The 17556-nt window shown below is 32.7% G+C and overlaps 5 protein-coding genes across 5 annotated transcripts in view; 3 read left to right on the plus strand and 2 right to left on the minus strand.

Moving 5' to 3' along the window:
- The first annotated feature begins 1386 nt into the window (after positions 1 to 1386).
- Positions 1387 to 4827, plus strand: LOC108755898 (alpha-soluble NSF attachment protein). The gene is made up of 5 exons (XM_018499300.1): positions 1387 to 1699; positions 2297 to 2493; positions 3104 to 3369; positions 3501 to 3674; positions 3765 to 4827. Exons 1-5 carry the CDS (start codon positions 1608 to 1610, stop codon positions 3912 to 3914), a joined length of 879 nt encoding a protein of 292 aa, XP_018354802.1. The 5' UTR covers positions 1387 to 1607; the 3' UTR covers positions 3915 to 4827.
- Positions 4828 to 9211: 4384 nt separating this feature from the next.
- On the plus strand, positions 9212 to 11472 carry LOC108755897 (aurora kinase B). The gene is made up of 7 exons (XM_018499299.1): positions 9212 to 9233; positions 9768 to 9953; positions 10278 to 10472; positions 10548 to 10682; positions 10751 to 10909; positions 11038 to 11269; positions 11348 to 11472. The coding sequence occupies exons 2-7, from the start codon at positions 9841 to 9843 to the stop codon at positions 11447 to 11449; spliced, it is 936 nt and encodes a 311-aa protein (XP_018354801.1). The 5' UTR covers positions 9212 to 9233; positions 9768 to 9840; the 3' UTR covers positions 11450 to 11472.
- A 7-nt stretch (positions 11473 to 11479) lies between these two features.
- On the minus strand, positions 11480 to 13937 carry LOC108755896 (putative tRNA pseudouridine synthase Pus10). Its single transcript, XM_018499297.1, has 7 exons — positions 13787 to 13937; positions 13407 to 13511; positions 13017 to 13324; positions 12643 to 12851; positions 12436 to 12561; positions 12165 to 12357; positions 11480 to 11996 (listed from the first exon to the last, which is right to left on the minus strand). The coding sequence occupies exons 1-7, from the start codon at positions 13925 to 13927 to the stop codon at positions 11564 to 11566; spliced, it is 1515 nt and encodes a 504-aa protein (XP_018354799.1). The 5' UTR covers positions 13928 to 13937; the 3' UTR covers positions 11480 to 11563.
- A 350-nt stretch (positions 13938 to 14287) lies between these two features.
- The window catches only part of LOC108755899 (ubiA prenyltransferase domain-containing protein 1 homolog), a 5568-nt gene continuing 2299 nt past the window's right edge, over positions 14288 to 17556 (plus strand). Inside the window, exon 1 of the mRNA XM_018499302.1 lies at positions 14288 to 14633. The gene's annotated coding sequence lies outside the window, so the exon portion shown is untranslated. The remainder of the gene's footprint in view (positions 14634 to 17556) is intronic.
- LOC108755900 overlaps positions 15799 to 17556 on the minus strand; it is a 1918-nt gene continuing 160 nt past the window's right edge. Inside the window, exons 2-5 of the mRNA XM_018499303.1 lie at positions 17348 to 17428; positions 16909 to 17278; positions 16559 to 16828; positions 15799 to 16000 (exon numbers count right to left, since the gene is read on the minus strand). Coding sequence (XP_018354805.1) covers positions 15865 to 16000; positions 16559 to 16828; positions 16909 to 17123 — 621 coding nt within the window. The 5' untranslated portion in view covers positions 17124 to 17278; positions 17348 to 17428 and the 3' untranslated portion in view covers positions 15799 to 15864. The remainder of the gene's footprint in view (positions 16001 to 16558; positions 16829 to 16908; positions 17279 to 17347; positions 17429 to 17556) is intronic.

The following is a 17556-nucleotide window of genomic DNA, read 5'->3' on the forward strand; positions in this document are numbered from 1 at the left end:
ATCTTTCAGTCGTTTAGGGCCATTTCAAAATCTTAAACTGGATTATTTAAATTCATTCAATAAATTTAAGTTGCAATAATTTTTTGTAAATTTAAAATCGGAACACGCCGTTTCTAAAAGTAGCACCACGGACTACACGCCGAATCTGATTGAAACTAATTGAATCTGAACGATATTTGTTCCGACCAATCGGAACAAAGAACTCTTCTGCCGCTCTATTCAACACGTTCCTAATTGGTCACGCTCCAATTTTTAAAGCGTCGCCGATTTTCAAATGTCGCACCAGATCAGCCTTAAAGTCCGTGGCTGGGGTTGGCGTCCCTGACAGCGATGATATACGCAACGCAACGGAACGCAACGACAACGCAACGGCCAACTGTGGCCAACGCAGTACGCATTGACACGCAACACGACACGACGTTCTCGCTTCCTCATCCGTGATCCGCGCGCGCGGTGTCTAGTGCAGTCTAGTGCAGTCTAGTGCAGTCTAGTGCAGTCTAGTGCAGTCTAGTGCAGTCTAGTGCAGTCTAGTGCAGTCTAGTGCAGTCTAGTGCAGTCTAGTGCAGTCTAGTGCAGTCTAGTGCAGTCTAGTGCAGTCTAGTGCAGTCTAGTGCAGTCTAGTGCAGTCTAGTGCAGTCTAGTGCAGTCTAGTGCAGTCTAGTGCAGTCTAGTGCAGTCTAGTGCAGTCTAGTGCAGTCTAGTGCAGTCTAGTGCAGTCTAGTGCAGTCTAGTGCAGTCTAGTGCAGTCTAGTGCAGTCTAGTGCAGTCTAGTGCAGTCTAGTGCAGTCTAGTGCAGTCTAGTGCAGTCTAGTGCAGTCTAGTGCAGTCTAGTGCAGTCTAGTGCAGTCTAGTGCAGTCTAGTGCAGTCTAGTGCAGTCTAGTGCAGTCTAGTGCAGTCTAGTGCAGTCTAGTGCAGTCTAGTGCAGTCTAGTGCAGTCTAGTGCAGTCTAGTGCAGTCTAGTGCAGTCTAGTGCAGTCTAGTGCAGTCTAGTGCAGTCTAGTGCAGTCTAGTGCAGTCTAGTGCAGTCTAGTGCAGTCTAGTGCAGTCTAGTGCAGTCTAGTGCAGTCTAGTGCAGTCTAGTGCAGTCTAGTGCAGTCTAGTGCAGTCTAGTGCAGTCTAGTGCAGTCTAGTGCAGTCTAGTGCAGTCTAGTGCAGTCTAGTGCAGTCTAGTGCAGTCTAGTGCAGTCTAGTGCAGTCTAGTGCAGTCTAGTGCAGTCTAGTGCAGTCTAGTGCAGTCTAGTGCAGTCTAGTGCAGTCTAGTGCAGTCTAGTGCAGTCTAGTGCAGTCTAGTGCAGTCTAGTGCAGTCTAGTGCAGTCTAGTGCAGTCTAGTGCAGTCTAGTGCAGTCTAGTGCAGTCTAGTGCAGTCTAGTGCAGTCTAGTGCAGTCTAGTGCAGTCTAGTGCAGTCTAGTGCAGTCTAGTGCAGTCTAGTGCAGTCTAGTGCAGTCCAGTGACGTCGTGAGGGACGAAGGGGGTGGAAGGGAAGACGTGGTGGTGAGATCAGGTGAAATCTATTCACTATTGAGTTGATGAATCTGGACGCTTGAGTGGGTTTCGCATTCGGGGAAAAAACAATCGGGCCGACATAATCGTCGATCACCATCGAGATGGCTGATAACGAACAGAAGGCCTTACAACTGATGGCGGAGGCCGAAAGGAAGCTGTCGTCGTCGAAGGGCTTCTTCGGCGCTCTGTTTGGGTGAGACGATCGATTTGCTACTTGAACTCGCCCGATCGTACATACATCGTAAGCGCACGAACCTCTTCGCAGTTCGCGTACTCCTGCGCGATCCTGCGTTAATTTCATCCTCCGGCTCGCGTCACTCCCGTGCCGCACGACGTCCTCGACGCTCGATTGCCGTGTTATTACGACTCCGTCGTCTTTTCTGCGTCGTAATAACGATGATGCGGACGACCTTCCGTGTGTGCGTACGCCGCATGTGGATATGTGTCAATACATGGCATCTGTGCTTACTATCGGCTATCTTTTCACTAATAAAGCCATAGTGTAACACAATGAATTATTACTTCTTTTTTGCCAATATTAAACAAAGATGAAATGATTCGTATCTCGTGTCTTTTGTCGGGAAGCACCATTGCCATTTGGTATACGTAATTGGATTTCTCAGCATCACCAGATCATCTATGGTGTTATGCTGGAAATCGCAATGTCTTTGCAATATCCTTGCATTGACGTCTCTTGCATTTCGATAGACCGATATCACTTTGTTGAAGGATGGCAAAGTCCATATGGTCAGTATCATTGTACTTTAGGTTGATAAGTTTGACTTTGCAGGAGTTCGTCGAAAGTTGAGGAAGCAGTAGAATGTTACCAACGGGCAGCGAACATGTTCAAGATGGCAAAGAAGTGGAGTTCAGCAGGCAAGGCGTTTTACGATGCAGCAGATTTACATTCGAAGGCGGGTAGCCGTCATGACGCGGCTAATAATTACGTAGACGCTGCCAATTGCTTCAAAAAGTCCGATACAAACGGTAATTTATAAGACCAAGACAAACAAATGACACAGTATAACACAAAGTCTGTTATTTGTCACTGCACTAGACTGCGCTATAATTTTCTATAGTTTCTGTCTCACTTTTCATCAAACTTTTTAAAAATATATATCTATTTCATTTTAAGTGCATACTAGTTTAGCCACAGAGAACAGAACCATTATATTCTTGTTGGTTGCCATTGTTAAACAAATGGCAAATTCGGTTACTTGCGCTATATTAGGGCTGTGTTCCACTTAACGCTCGCAACGCTCGTGAACATTGTTCTTGTTTAATATTTGATAAACAACAAGATGAAATGATTCCCACAAGCATTGTGAGCATTAAAAGCGGCTAGGACTGAAATTTGCAAAGTAAATGTTTTAGCATATATGAATATTTTTAACGATGAAATGCCCAAAACAAATATTATGTATTATTTAATAAAATACATATATTATTTTATTGTCAAAATTAGTTATATTATTCGCCACATTTAAACACTTTACATGAAGCAATCTTTTCAATAAAGTGTACTGATTTAGTGCGAGCGACTGAATTTGTCAAGATGACAAATAATTTATGTATCATTGTTATTCTATCTTTACAGAGGCAATCAGTTGCCTGTTGAAAGCTATCGAGATTTATACCGACATGGGTCGTTTTACGATGGCAGCTAAACATCATCAAAGTATAGCCGAAATCTACGAAAGCGAAGCGGTTGATTTGGAGCGCGCGGTACATCATTACGAGCAAGCTGCGGATTATTTCCGCGGTGAGGAAAGTAACTCCTCTGCAAACAAGTGTCTTTTAAAAGTCGCGCAGTACGCCGCGCAACTTGAGAATTATGATAAAGCCATTCAGATCTACGAGCAGGTAAAGATTGAAGATATATTCCGTGCATATGGCGATAGCGAGTTATAATTTTTCTATAATTTTTTTTTAATTTGAATGTAAATGATTAATGTGAATATGAATGTTTAAATCCTTATCAATTTATTTTACAGGTCGCTTCTGCATCATTAGAAAGTTCTTTACTAAAATATAGCGCCAAGGAATACTTCTTTCGTGCTGCGTTATGTCACTTGTGCGTGGATTCGTTAAATGCTCAACATGCGATTGAGCGTTATCAGGAACAATATCCTGCTTTTCAAGACGCTAGAGAATGTAAACTGGTAAAGGTATGTTTTTATGCCAAATTTGTCACCTGACTTTTTTTTTTATTTTTTTTTAGTATACTTTGTGATAATTTGAATATTGTACATCTATAGACATTGATAGAGCATTTGGAGGATCAAAATCTAGAAGGTTACACAGAAGCAGTGAAGGAATACGATTCAATTTCAAGATTGGATCAGTGGTATACAACAGTATTGTTACGTATAAAAAAGCAAATTAATGATAATCCGGATCTGCGCTGATCAGTTGTTTCTTACTTGTGTTATTTTTTGGTAACGATATTATTTTCAGACCATGCGTATTCGTTACTGAGCCACGCTCTACTTTCAGTGGAAACTATAAAGTAGTTTCGTTTTTATATCCGGATATGTAATCGCCCATATTATATTGCTCCCTCGTGCTTTCAATAATTTTTGTTATTTATCTCTTTGTATCTTTTAAATTATTAAGAGTATCCATGAAATTATGGAGAATCACGGTATGCAAGAATGTGAGAGACGATTATTTCGAACGTCGTAATTCTCGTGATTATGTTTTTATTAATGAAATATATATACAGCTTTACCTTGTTAGGTACATTGGCGAGTATTATATATCAAGAATGTTGTGGTTTTTGTTATAAAATAATAGCCTAGAAAATCTTTACTTCTCTTGTGCAATTTATACATCTTGTTTTCTTTAAAAAAAAATCGATATTCTTACTATGAATTGCAACATTATTACAGACTTTGGGTTTAAAAGCCTAACAGAATAACAGACTACAAAGAACATACTGGATTGATAAATTTCTTATTTATTCTTTCCTGCCCATCATAATTTTAACAAATGTTTTTGTCCAATTATATTTTCCTCTCTAATTTAAGAGCAGGAGGAGCAAGTCTTGTAGTACATTATTTGAATGTATGTAATCTGTATGTATTGAAGAATCTTTTTTTGTTTCTTTAAAATTTAATACGATTTCACTTTTTTTGATTTTTTTTTTTTCGATATTTTACAGCGAAGAAATTACGAACAAATATGACCGTCATCATTTGTCACTCTTGCACTGCCAAAGTATTTAGATAACAAGATAGTGTACGTCTAATTGGTATAATTCATCATTTTCTCTTAGTTCTCTCCTGCCTCTGGCCTTTTCTGTCTTGCGTTTGTCTGATTCAGAAATACGATTGCTACTTGTATAGGTTTACAGTTTTAAGTCGAGCGATACTATTAACGTAACATGCTACATATTCCTTCCTAATATCGAACTAAAGAAACACATCGATATATTACACAATGTTTTCCGCAATAATAGTAGTGTGGTATCTGTAATCTAATTAGTACTTATTGCCTACGGATAAGCGTACTCTTATAAGAAAAAAGAAAAAAATAAGAGGATAGGGAACATGATCGCGAAGTGCATTTAAAGTTAGAATACCATAATTATTGATTGTATTAGAATTTGAGTGCATCTTTCTACATTCTTTTCATGTTACTTGATGTTACCGCAATTCGTTTCTGTGATGTATTGGTTTACAATCGGTACAATTGATAATTTTACGGTACGTTATCACGAATGTCGCTTTATTTCACTTCGACATTTATAGGAAATGTAGTACATTAATGTTAATATTGCAAAAATCTTGGATATATTATTGGTTTAACAGCTCTGAGGTAGATACGCCTAAGCATAGGATTTATGATTTAGCGGACACTTGGACATTGATTTAATAACGATCGCATTAAGAATCTTCGCATTTTATATAAGAGCATCGTATATAATATAATATATATATTGATATACGATATTTCAATGACACGATACAATTCTGCTGTTAACTAGGAAATAGAAAGAATTATCTGCATGCACGCGATTAACGGAACATGCACTTAGCGTAAGCATATGTATACTTATTTGAAAAAGAGGAAGAAATGAGGACACACGTAATAAAACTTTTAAACTCTACACATCTAGTGTGCATTGCTTTCCGGAAGAAACGCGGTGGAAGCCAGGCGATATATTCGGGAGTTTTTGTTCAATTCTAATGTGAAAACCTACGTGATGGAAGGAGATGATTTGTTTTATTTATGACGTTTTGCAACGTTGCTCGCACTATCATGTTTATTGCCATAATCTACCTTGTCTAATTTACAGCTATTAATGCAATTTACATTCCATCTTTTGCCTATAACGTCGCATGTTGCTTAGCCAAGGTTTAAACGGCGATGCACATTAATTATTTTATGTTTTTTCTTGTAATCTTGCGCGAAGCGAGCCTGTAAATAACAAAGATCGCGTCGACGACATAGTTTGCATCTATGTTGTTATTTTCTGTACAGTTAATTTAATAATATTATACGCTACCATACGTATCTTTAGGAAGGCATCGTACATTTATTTATAGTCTGCTTCTTTGGAATAACACGAGTCAATGTGTAACCAAAAAGTTAAAATGCCATGGTTTATTTTGTGCAAATGTAATTATGCTTGATTTACATTGATTTTTATGCATCAATAGATCAATGAATTTATAGACAGGATTACATTATATATATATATGTTTTATATATTTTACTGTACGTTATAAAATGTTCATCTCTCTTGTTACTTGTATTTATATATTGGAATGTATTGTTAAAATTTTTTTTTGTCTAATTCTAGTTAAATAGGGTGATATCGCATACGCAAACGGAGTTTGTATAATTTGTAACTATAAAGTATTGTCACATTTTTGTGTTTATTTTTTTATCTGAAACGTTAATTTATTTACTTGTACGTAAATACATATACATATATATCTTTGAATTTTTCATTTGTATTTACTTATTACATAAACGAATAAGTTAAATTTTAATTATAATACTTGAATGTATAAGCAGCTGATGCTAGTGTTTAGTATACATTCTACTAAGAAATAAAGTATATACATAGCGACTAAATTTTGCCCAAGATAACATATTTATAAATCTCCATAGAATTATTGTTAGAAAATAATACACCTAATGATTATTACTTCCATAGAAAGAAAAAAAATATGCTATCGCGCAAAGAAAATATCACATTTATACGATATTCTGGAGATATTAAGACAGTCGATTTTAATTTTAAAATATTCTGAAATAGTTAAATGTATCGTATTAGATTTATAATGACGGTAATTTTCAAATAAATATAGTATAAATATCTAATTTATTTGTACAAATTTTATTAGAAAATTTTATATCGAAATGTTTATTTCTTTTTATAATTATTTAACAAAATAGTAATGGCGAGAAATAAAACATTTTATTAGATTATCTTACTGTCAATGCTTATATCATTTACAAACTTATAAAATAGATACAAAAGAGTGATTTATTCCAATGGCACATGTGCATTAAATTAAATTATGCGCGAGAATTTAAATTTAAATTTTTTTCGATGAGGTTTGAAACAATAAAGAATAATTACTTATAATTAATATAAGAATAATTACGACAGAGAAATCAGGTCAAGTTTTTTAAATGAGTTTTGGAACTGAAAGAGCAAACATTTTCGAATTTTAGGTCGGTATTTATAAGTCGATTTTTATATTAGGTCTGTTCGCATTATTTGCACTTTTTGTATCTATGCTACTTAGCACCTTCGTTTTTACTTTCTTCAATATCCAAATATATATTTATCTCTAAGTTTAAAATTTTTGGGGATTTCAATCAACGCGAACAGATCTATTTAAAGGCCATCACGCGTACAAAAATTTTAGTTGTATAGTAAGAGATCGTAAAGTCTAGCAAATCGATTTAATAATCAAAATTGCGATCTCAAGTTTTAAAACGCTCGACTGTGACTACATTAAAGCCCAAGAAACAATGCGAGAGAATAGCGATAGCGAAAGGAATAACACGATTTCAACCTATCAGAAATCGGATATATCGGAATACACAGTTTCTGATAGGTTGAAATCGTGTTATTTCTATCGCTATCACTATTCCCTCGCATTGTGTCTTGGGCTTTACACGGTACCCTTAATCGGGTTTAATAACATCCGTAGTTATGAAATTGACCAATAGCTGTTCCTCGAAAGAATGAAACGATTGTGATTGGCCAATTTCATAACTACGAATGTTATTAAACCTCGAGATCCTATAATTAGAATTTGGCGAATATGGATCAAAAATAACGAATAAAAAGATATAACAGAAATTGCTTTCTTAATGCTTTTCCTAAATTCAGGACAAATTTTTGCGCATGCGTTTATATAAAACCGGTTCTACGTTAGTTGCCGATCGCAACTTTGTTGCAACAGCCGATATGAAGCGTTAATTTCAAAATGCAAGCTTCAGATTGGCTGTCGCAACAAACTTGCGACCGATTTGCAACTAATATAGAACCGGTTTTATATAAACGCATGCGCAAAAATTTGTCCTGAATTTAGGATAAGCATTTGATTGGTTATTGTGATTTTTAGGACAAATACTTGATTGGTTGTCGTAATTTAGTCCTAAATCGATATTTGATTTATATAATCGTGCTATATGTAACACGATTATATAAACCACCGACGAGATTCTATTAAAGACCGACATTTTTACGAGAGTTCGCGTCCTTGCGAATATTGAAGTAATTAAGAGTTAAAAACTGATAATATTGTACTAATTTTATGATTTATTAGTTTAGTAGACGTATTTATGCATTTAGAACTCAATAATACTCGATTTTTCTTTAAAATTATGATTTTAGTGTTATCGTCAAAGTTTTATTATCAACAAAGATGATAACTGCAGAGAAAAAAATTGTAATTTTTCTGCAATATATAAGATATTATAGCTTTACAAGTATGCATATTTATTTATGGAACATTCATGTAATAAAAAATCATAAATTTAGTAATGTATGAGCCAAATATTTATGTTAAACAAACTTATATCAATTGTCGATAATGTCAGCGTTTTTCAATTACCTCCTTAGGGTCCTTTTTATACTGTCGAAAATTTGCCCAGGGTTGACGGTCTTTAATAGTATCTTGTCGGTGTATAAATCAAGTTGATTTATCATCTTCAACCTTGAAAAGTGGACGTATGTAGTTTACATTCACTTTGTCAGAGGGCAGTAGTGCGCGGCAATAATTTGCAGTTACAAGTTTTGAACCGTCATTGTCCTCTCTTAGGTTTTTCTCTGCAATAGTACTGAATACGCCCATTGTACCAATAATTACGAACATGTAGTTCACAGCTGTTTCCGAGAGAGGTCTCCATTGAAAATTCAAATGTGTTCAAGTTAAAATGCGAGGGAACCATGTCAGTTACAACCGTTATTAAGATGCCTGGACCAGTATGGTATCGTGAAGTGTATATTATTAGGTCTGTTTTCTGTGGTTGAATCAGTGTACACTTTTGGAACTTAAAGTGAAATAGTATATATTTGATACTTATCGAAAGCAAGAAAGAGATTCTCGTGCAGTCTAGTGCAGGAACAGAAAACAAACCATTTGTTAAAGTTTACTTGAACAAGTTGAACCCTTATTGGCGTCTCCCAACGCTTATTGTATTTTAAGACTGTACACCGACGTTATATATTTATATTTAATATAAGTGAATAGTAGGTATGTTACTAAGAATCCTCCGAGAAGAATTTTGGACATCTGATAAATGCCTGAAGAAATTTCTAATTCTATTATTTTCTTTTTTAATAACAATATATTTTTACTTGGATACCGTAAATGTAGATGACCTGGAACAGTGTAAGTAATTTAGGACAGCGTGTACTTTTATTAAATTTAATTATGGGTAGATACCATGATTAAATTTAACAAAAATTCATGCTGTCCCAAGTTCCCTGCACTGTCCCAAGTCACATTTATAGTACTTTTTAAGTTTAATATATTTTTCTTTATAATTTTATAAAAATATGTCATATGTGAATGCTATTTAGTGATTTCACATATTTAAGTGAAATAATTTAGATTTCCTTTTATTAAGATATAAACAAACTTGTGATCACTTTGTATTTGATTATTATCTATATAAAAAAGAAAATGTCATGTTAATGATTTTTTTTATTGTATTCACAATGAGTATTTTTATAAATTATAAGAAATACAGCAATTTATATATGTCTTGTATAACATTTTTTCTAGTGATATTGTACAGTAAACATATCGTTGGTTCTATATCAATTCCATTGTCATTTCTCATTGGGTATTGTCTATAATGGATTATATAAATAAATTTTCATCAACACCCGTGCCTGTTGAATTTAATGAATCTGTTGAAAATACGATGCGTAAGATGCAGGAGCATGCCAGAAAATACCCAGACAGAAAGTACGTACATATAAACATAATTATACTGAACATTAAATCTGTATTTTTGAATTGAACTTTTTGCATCATTTGTCTTTTTTCTTTTTTCTCCATGTGTAGAGAAAAAGAGAAAAGAAAAATTGTACAAGAAGTTTAGTTGAAAAAATAGATGTATTGCAATTATATAGAGTTATATAAGTACAGTTTTTAATAAGTGATCAACATCATATAGGATTTTCAAGTATTAAATCTTTTCACATTAAATTAATAATATTAGTCAATTATATTGCCATTTTAAATTTGTTTATGGATTTCCATAAATTAGAATTTATTAACATTAAATAGTCCTTACAAATGGAGTCTAGAGGATTTTGAAATTGGATCGCCATTAGGGAGAGGAAAGTTTGGCCGTGTATATTTAGCCAGGGAGAAGACTACTCAGTATATGGTTGCCCTGAAGACATTATATAAAGTTGAATTGATGAAAGGACGCGTGGAAAAACAAGTAATGCGAGAAATTGAAATACAATCACATTTAAGGTATATATGTATACCATATTGAAAAATGTTAAATATTTTCTTCATAATTATTATCTTGTTCATACGTGTTTCCAGCCATCCAAATATTCTTCAACTGTTAACATATTTTCATGATAACAAGAGAATTTATCTAGTATTGGAATTCGCCGCCAGAGGCGAATTGTACAAGGAATTGAAACGTCAACCGAACGAGAGATTCAATGAGCACTTGTATGTATTTGTAATCCTAACACACCCATTGTTATGTATAATTTAAAAATTATTCAGTATTTCATCAGATCTGCCAAATATACGTATCAAGTAGCCGACGCTTTGGAGTATTGTCACCGTTGCAATGTGATTCACAGAGACATAAAACCTGAGAATTTATTACTTACATATAACGGAGATATAAAACTTGCAGATTTTGGTTGGTCTGTACACGCACCATCCGCAAAGTAAGCACAAAACCCGTTTTTCATTTTTTTAAATAGCACAATGCTTATAATTCCGAAGAAAGTATTTATTTAACAAGTTTAATTTTATTGCAAATCGTTTAGAGCTGAATTGAAATTTATTCTTTCAGACGAGAAACATTATGTGGAACATTAGATTATTTGCCACCGGAGATGGTAATGGGACAGAGTTATGATTTCTATGTTGACCATTGGTGCTTAGGAATTCTTTGTTACGAGTTTCTCACGGGGCAGCCACCTTTTTTAAGTGGCACCACACAAGAAACGTATGCAAAAATAAAAACTATAACTATACAGTGGCCAGAACAGATTAAACCTGCAGCCAAAGATCTTATATCCAAGGTACCATTTGTGCTTTATATATCTGTGTCAGAATATACATGCTAAAGATTTTTTATTTATAAAAATATATTTTCGTAGCTGATCAAGAAAAAAAGTTTGGAGCGAATTTCCTTGGCTGAGGTTAAAAGACATCCCTGGATTGTACAACACTACAATCATTTAGCTAAAAGAAAAGATTAAACTAAAAAGGGACATAGTTTTTTATCGACTTGACAACATATATTTCATGTTCGACGCTTTTATTGTAATCTTTCTTTTTAAGTTTTTTTTTAGTTAATAATATTTAGATTCACGTTACGGCCACTTTAAATTGATACCCGTTACATCCAATGCGACAATGTCCACTTCGTTATTAAGAAAATCGCACAAACTCGGCTTGGTTCTGCCGAAATCTCCATGTACGAATTCTTTTACGTATGTACCTGCTTGCGTTTTGACGTCGAGAACAAAAAACGCGTCAGTACTTTCTGCGGCAGTGGACAACAATTCCTTTAGTTCGTGCGGTTTCGCCCAACGCGCGCGCATTTTGTAAATTATACGCGTTCGCGGACTCAATGGTCGTCTGTGCAGCACTCTCAGTGGTGTTCTTTGAATAATTTTAATGTTTTCCAATTCATTCAGATGTTCCAACGGCGGTAAACCACCACTCACGTCTCGGCAGACACATAGCGCTCGATAAAACTTTGTTTTAACGTTCTCACCTTCCTTAAGCTTCTTCAAATCAAACCTGGAAGTTTATATAATTCGATAATATAATTTTCTTATTTAATTGGAATTTCTTTTTTTAATCTAATTTTATATGACTGTTTATCAACGCAATCGTTCTTATTATTTAATTTTATGTATCACACTGTATTTTTTAATATCATTTTAATTAAATTTTAAAAAAGTATACCTTGAAAGAACCTTTAAATTCGATGTTATTTGAACCTGCTTAGTCGATTGATTGATACTACTGGTCAGACACATCAATAGTTCGTTCGTGATATTCGTCATACGAGGATTCAATAGCTCAATAGCAAATGGTCGGCCACCGTATATGTTTCTGACATCGACGTCTTCTCTTCCTGACGATAAAAATTTTATCGCTGTGCAAACGTAAATATGTCATAGCGTTTTTGTTAAAAAAAATTATAACAAAATCAATAAATATAGTCGAAACATACATCCTGCTTTTACCATTTCTGCGATGGAATTGCAGAGCAAGTCTTGCACCGAAGTTTCCACTTTTTTCTCACCGTCTATAACCCACGGAGTCTGGCTGAGTTTTCTAGAGAGTTTATTGTAACGTCCTGAAATTTTTGAAGTTTTAAAGAGATCTCATGCTGCATCGTAAATGATTAGTTTGCTATCATTTAAATTCATATCGATACCTCCTATGAAGATGCTGCTATGAGAACATAAAATATCGTCAACATGAACGAATGTTTTCGGTATGATTTGCGAGATCGTGAAATGTTGCATGAGTTGCTCATCTGTCATTTCGATCAGTAAAGTATCAACATTCTTCCTACTAAATTTATTATCGTTGCATTTTCTCTTTTTCTGCCTCTTATTATTGTTTCCCTGATGTTTGTTTATTCTACAAGTAGAAACAAGTAGAAGTTCTCAAAATGCATAAAAAATAATTTTTTCTAATCTACAGAACATCTATATAATATCTATATATTATTAATACACATAACGCATACATATACACAATCACAGTTTAATTTCTAATTACATGAATTCTTAAAAATATACGTACAATTCTTTAAATATCATTTCGTCGTCGGCATACATTAAGAAAACTTCGATGAGAAAGGGCGATGGTGTCGACAGATCTGCACGTTTTCCTGTCGCTTGTTCGAGTTGAGGAATTATAAACGATTTCCAAATATCTTTGACATTTTGTAATTTTGTTTTAAGAGTATTTAAGATTGATTTATGAATATTCATCTCTTTAGACATGTAAGCATATAATATGTGTTCTCTCAGCTTTACTGATACAGGAACAGTTAATGCACATGTGAAAGTTATACAGTCATAATCTTTCTCCTTTACTTTTTCTGCTATCTACAAACAATTGAGATTAATTAAACGTCAGTGAAATTAAATAGAATGTATATAGAGTTTTGTGTGTGTGTGGATACTTTACCTTTGTAACTACGTTCTTTTGTGCCTCATCCTGAAGAACTCCTAAACATGCAATGCAAGTTGTTTCTTCCATAGAAGTATCGTCTTTTATATCTGCATAACTCAACTATAATTGATATTAAAATATAAGTGTGTCAAATCAAGTTTACAAACAAAATTATTTGTTCATAATCTTTTTTAAAACAAACTACTTCATTAATATTCAAAGTTGCTTATTTCTTTTTACGTAAATTAATATTGTACACATTTATTGCAAATTTAATACAGATTTTTATTCAGATTTATTGAAATATGAAGAACAATATCGATATAATAAATTAAAATAAATCATTTTATTAAAATTGTTATTCGAGATTACTCATTTCTTTTAACATTTCTTACCTGTGCCGCAAATTCGGAAGGCTTGCAATAACATTCCGACGTGCGATATCCGACGAAACGAAAACAACATCTCAAACAGCAACCTTGAGATTTTAAAAAGTGAAAGATCTTTCTCTCTTCTTCCGCCGTCACCGTATTCATCTTGATATTAAAATTTATGAAAATTTTCAATATAGTGATTTTCGATACCTAAAACAATATCAAATATTCGCCGAGTAATAGTCTTGATTTAACACATTTCGCTGTAGATTATTAGTTGTTTTCCATTTACATCGATTCTCAGATAATTCTCACTTGTGAGAATAATACTCAATTGAATGCACGTTCCTTTTGCATTCTTACAAGTGAGATTCGACTGAGTTTTGATCTATAATCTGCACAAGATCGAGACTGTGTGCTTTAGTGAGTCTCGTAAACTCAATTTAAAGTGAGGTTATGAATGTATGCTGACATGTGATAACTTTTTACCAAAGTAAGCAAGTAGTGACGTCTAAATTAATCTGATTGTGAGTACAAAATACTCAGCTCACTCTGCTCACTTTAGAGTTTAGACTCAATTTCGCTTGTGTGTAAATGGAAAGCTGTTATAGTCTCTGCTCATGTTTGTGATTATTTATTTATTTGTAGTAATTACATTAAGTAAATGACAATATGTAATAAAACAAGATATTCACGCACTTTATAAATTACTTTATAAAGCATTGAAAATATCTGAAAATCGAATAACTATTTGTGGGACCGTATATAACCTCTCATAACCTCCAAATGTTACTTTACATTTGTGTTTATTCGACAAATTTAAAGGAGCATTTACGCAGATCATAACTGTGAATTTATGGCGTAATCGGTAAGTTCAGTACAATAATTTATACAATTTTTGTGCTGCCATAAAAATTAAATTTGAGTTTACTATTGTGATACAAGCTATATGCATCCGGCAAGTCACTACAAATGAAAGCATTAAAAGTATTATGTTGAACTTTTTATCAATTACGGTATAAGTTTACATTTTCCTCGTGTTATGCTCCTTTAATCTTAAAAAGCTGTTCGTTAGAATTACATAATCTCAAAAAGTATTGCAAAAATTCGTTTTAATTAATTCAAAGTATCAATACTGTCCCATTAACAAAAACTAAGGGCCAGTCTCACCAACTCCGATTAACTTAATCGGTCGATTGTTACATTGGAATTGATCAATTGCATTTGCTATTCAATCATGGTTGATATTTAATCAATCAGAATTGACCAATCACGGTTGATATTTAATCAACCGATTAGCTTAATTGGAATTGATAAAACCAGCCTTAAGAATAATTAAGGAATGGTTAATATAATCACTTATGTTAAGATTTAAAAAATGTAAGAAAAAAATTATACAACAGCCCTTAATAAACGCGATTTTTGATACTCTTGTAAATGTTGTCAATAATATTATATATTATGTTGTTTGTAATGTTATAAAGAACATTTTCCTAATAAATGATAAGTTTTTTTTAATGCAATAATAAAATGCATTGTTTAAAATATAAATGCAATACATCTTCAATTTATAGATATTTTCAGCTTACTCAATGACTAAACTTTTGGACAGCCGACATTTGAACTACTTTTTTTTCTTGTAATTTGGAATGTCAATTTTAAGATACTGAATCATATTTTCCCTTTAAACATTTTTATTTCAGAGTTTTACATTTTCCTTATTTCATATGGAACAGTGCATTTTTCTTATTTTGTTAACTATATTTACTACAATTTATCTACAATTTGTTATGAATATATAACTGCACAAATACTTTCTAAAGATGTCAAAATATATGTAAAAATTGTTTAATAATTTATATATACTTATAAAAATGAAAATTAAGCTAGGATATGAATGACCGAACGTGTGTAAAAATCAAAATGATCTTTTCTCAAAGAAATTATGCACACACCTTTATATTTATCTATTTTTTTATTTTGTCTTTTTATTTATATTCTATACATATAGATTGTATCTTACTAATTCCTTTTTTCTTAACAATTTCCTTTTGATTGGAAGAATTATAAAATTTCTTAGAGTCTCTATTGACAAGTGTTCAAATTATTCCATAGTCCAACATATTTACGATTTTTGTATGTAATTCTATTGGCAGACTCTCCAAACTAGGACCCATGAAATTTACTACTAACAATATGTCTGTACGCAAAGGTGTGACTAATTTGTCTTTAAACCTGAAAAAATCATTTTGTAAGTAATACTTTATATATTTATTAAATAGGCATAAAAATGGATGTAAACTATACAATAGATATATAGGCCTAAATAGAATAGTTTAGCAGATTAGTTGCCTGTCAAAAGATTCAAATTTGAGTTTTGGTTCTATTCATTGTATACATATAAGAGAAATTTTTAATGGCAGAAGAAATTCCATTGAAAAAAAAGAAATGAATACATTCCAAATGCACAGCTTAAAATTAGTTAATTTGAGATAATAATGGATATTCAGTGAATTGAATATACACAAAACGGAAGATTTTTAGAATATACCATAAAAAACTTAAACAAAATTTTTTAAGTTTTATATATATTGTAAATTTATATTATTGTAAGTTTTATATATATTGTAAATTTTTTTGGGCATATTCAATTTCTCAAATACTAGCGCACACACACACACACACAAAGCAAAAACAAGACGATACATTCTAATATTGCATATCAATTGAAATATAGAAATTCAAATAATAAGAATACATATAGTACAATAAACAAGATCATATCATTCATACCTATGTGATATCTCTTTGAGATTCATATATCGAAGACACAAATTATTTGTGTATGGATTCACATACTTTAATGTTTGTATAACCATGCTATAAATCTTCATATCTCGTATATGCGATAATATATTAAGTATCAATTTATCGCCGTAAGTTATGATAATTAATTTTGATCTAATGTGATCTACATTACGCAATGTCAAATAGATTTCGTACACTCCTGTTTCTTGAGATTTCCAATTTTTAGGTATATAAACTAATCTTGTATTTTGTTCCCTGTAAACAATGTGCAGATTAATAAATAATCAAAAGCAATAATTTGCAGTATATATATATATACTGCAAATGTATATTACCATTTTGGAGTATCAGAAGCGGATGAAACGCCAAATCCGGACTCTGCCAACAGAACAAGCAGCAAGGCAACAAGATAATCGTGGTGTTTAGCATTTTCATCCAATTGTTCTAACACTGCCCTCAGTGATAACGCTATTGTAGAAAACGTACTGTCCTCTGCTAATATCGGCTCGGTTATATCGACTATTCTGTTCAAGGAACGCAATTGCTCCATTTTACAATAACAAACTATTGACTCGCGCTTTTTCTCTTTTTTTCCATTTGCTTTCTTAACAAAATCAATCCGGTTAAATTGCAATGTGCATTGTTTACGTTTTACTTGCTGCTATATGTTGGACTGCGCATGGTGGAAGAGATACTTCCAGACTTCTATCATAATGTATACCATGTATGTATCAGCTGAGCTATTTTATTTGCCATATATACATACATACATACATAGGATAAATTTTTCAAGAATAACGATTGGTTACTTCAGTCCTATATTGCATCTTGAGGAGCCATTTCATTGGCTGAAATCTTAAATTCATTTAAGATTAGTTTTTTAAAAATAATGTTGAATATAAGATCGATGTGTGTGGTATCAATTACAATTATTCTTTTATATATTATATATATATATATATATATCTATAATTATATATATA

Source organism: Trachymyrmex septentrionalis, unplaced genomic scaffold, assembly GCF_001594115.1.
Source record: "Trachymyrmex septentrionalis isolate Tsep2-gDNA-1 unplaced genomic scaffold, Tsep1.0 scaffold9, whole genome shotgun sequence".
NCBI lineage: Eukaryota > Metazoa > Arthropoda > Insecta > Hymenoptera > Formicidae > Trachymyrmex > Trachymyrmex septentrionalis.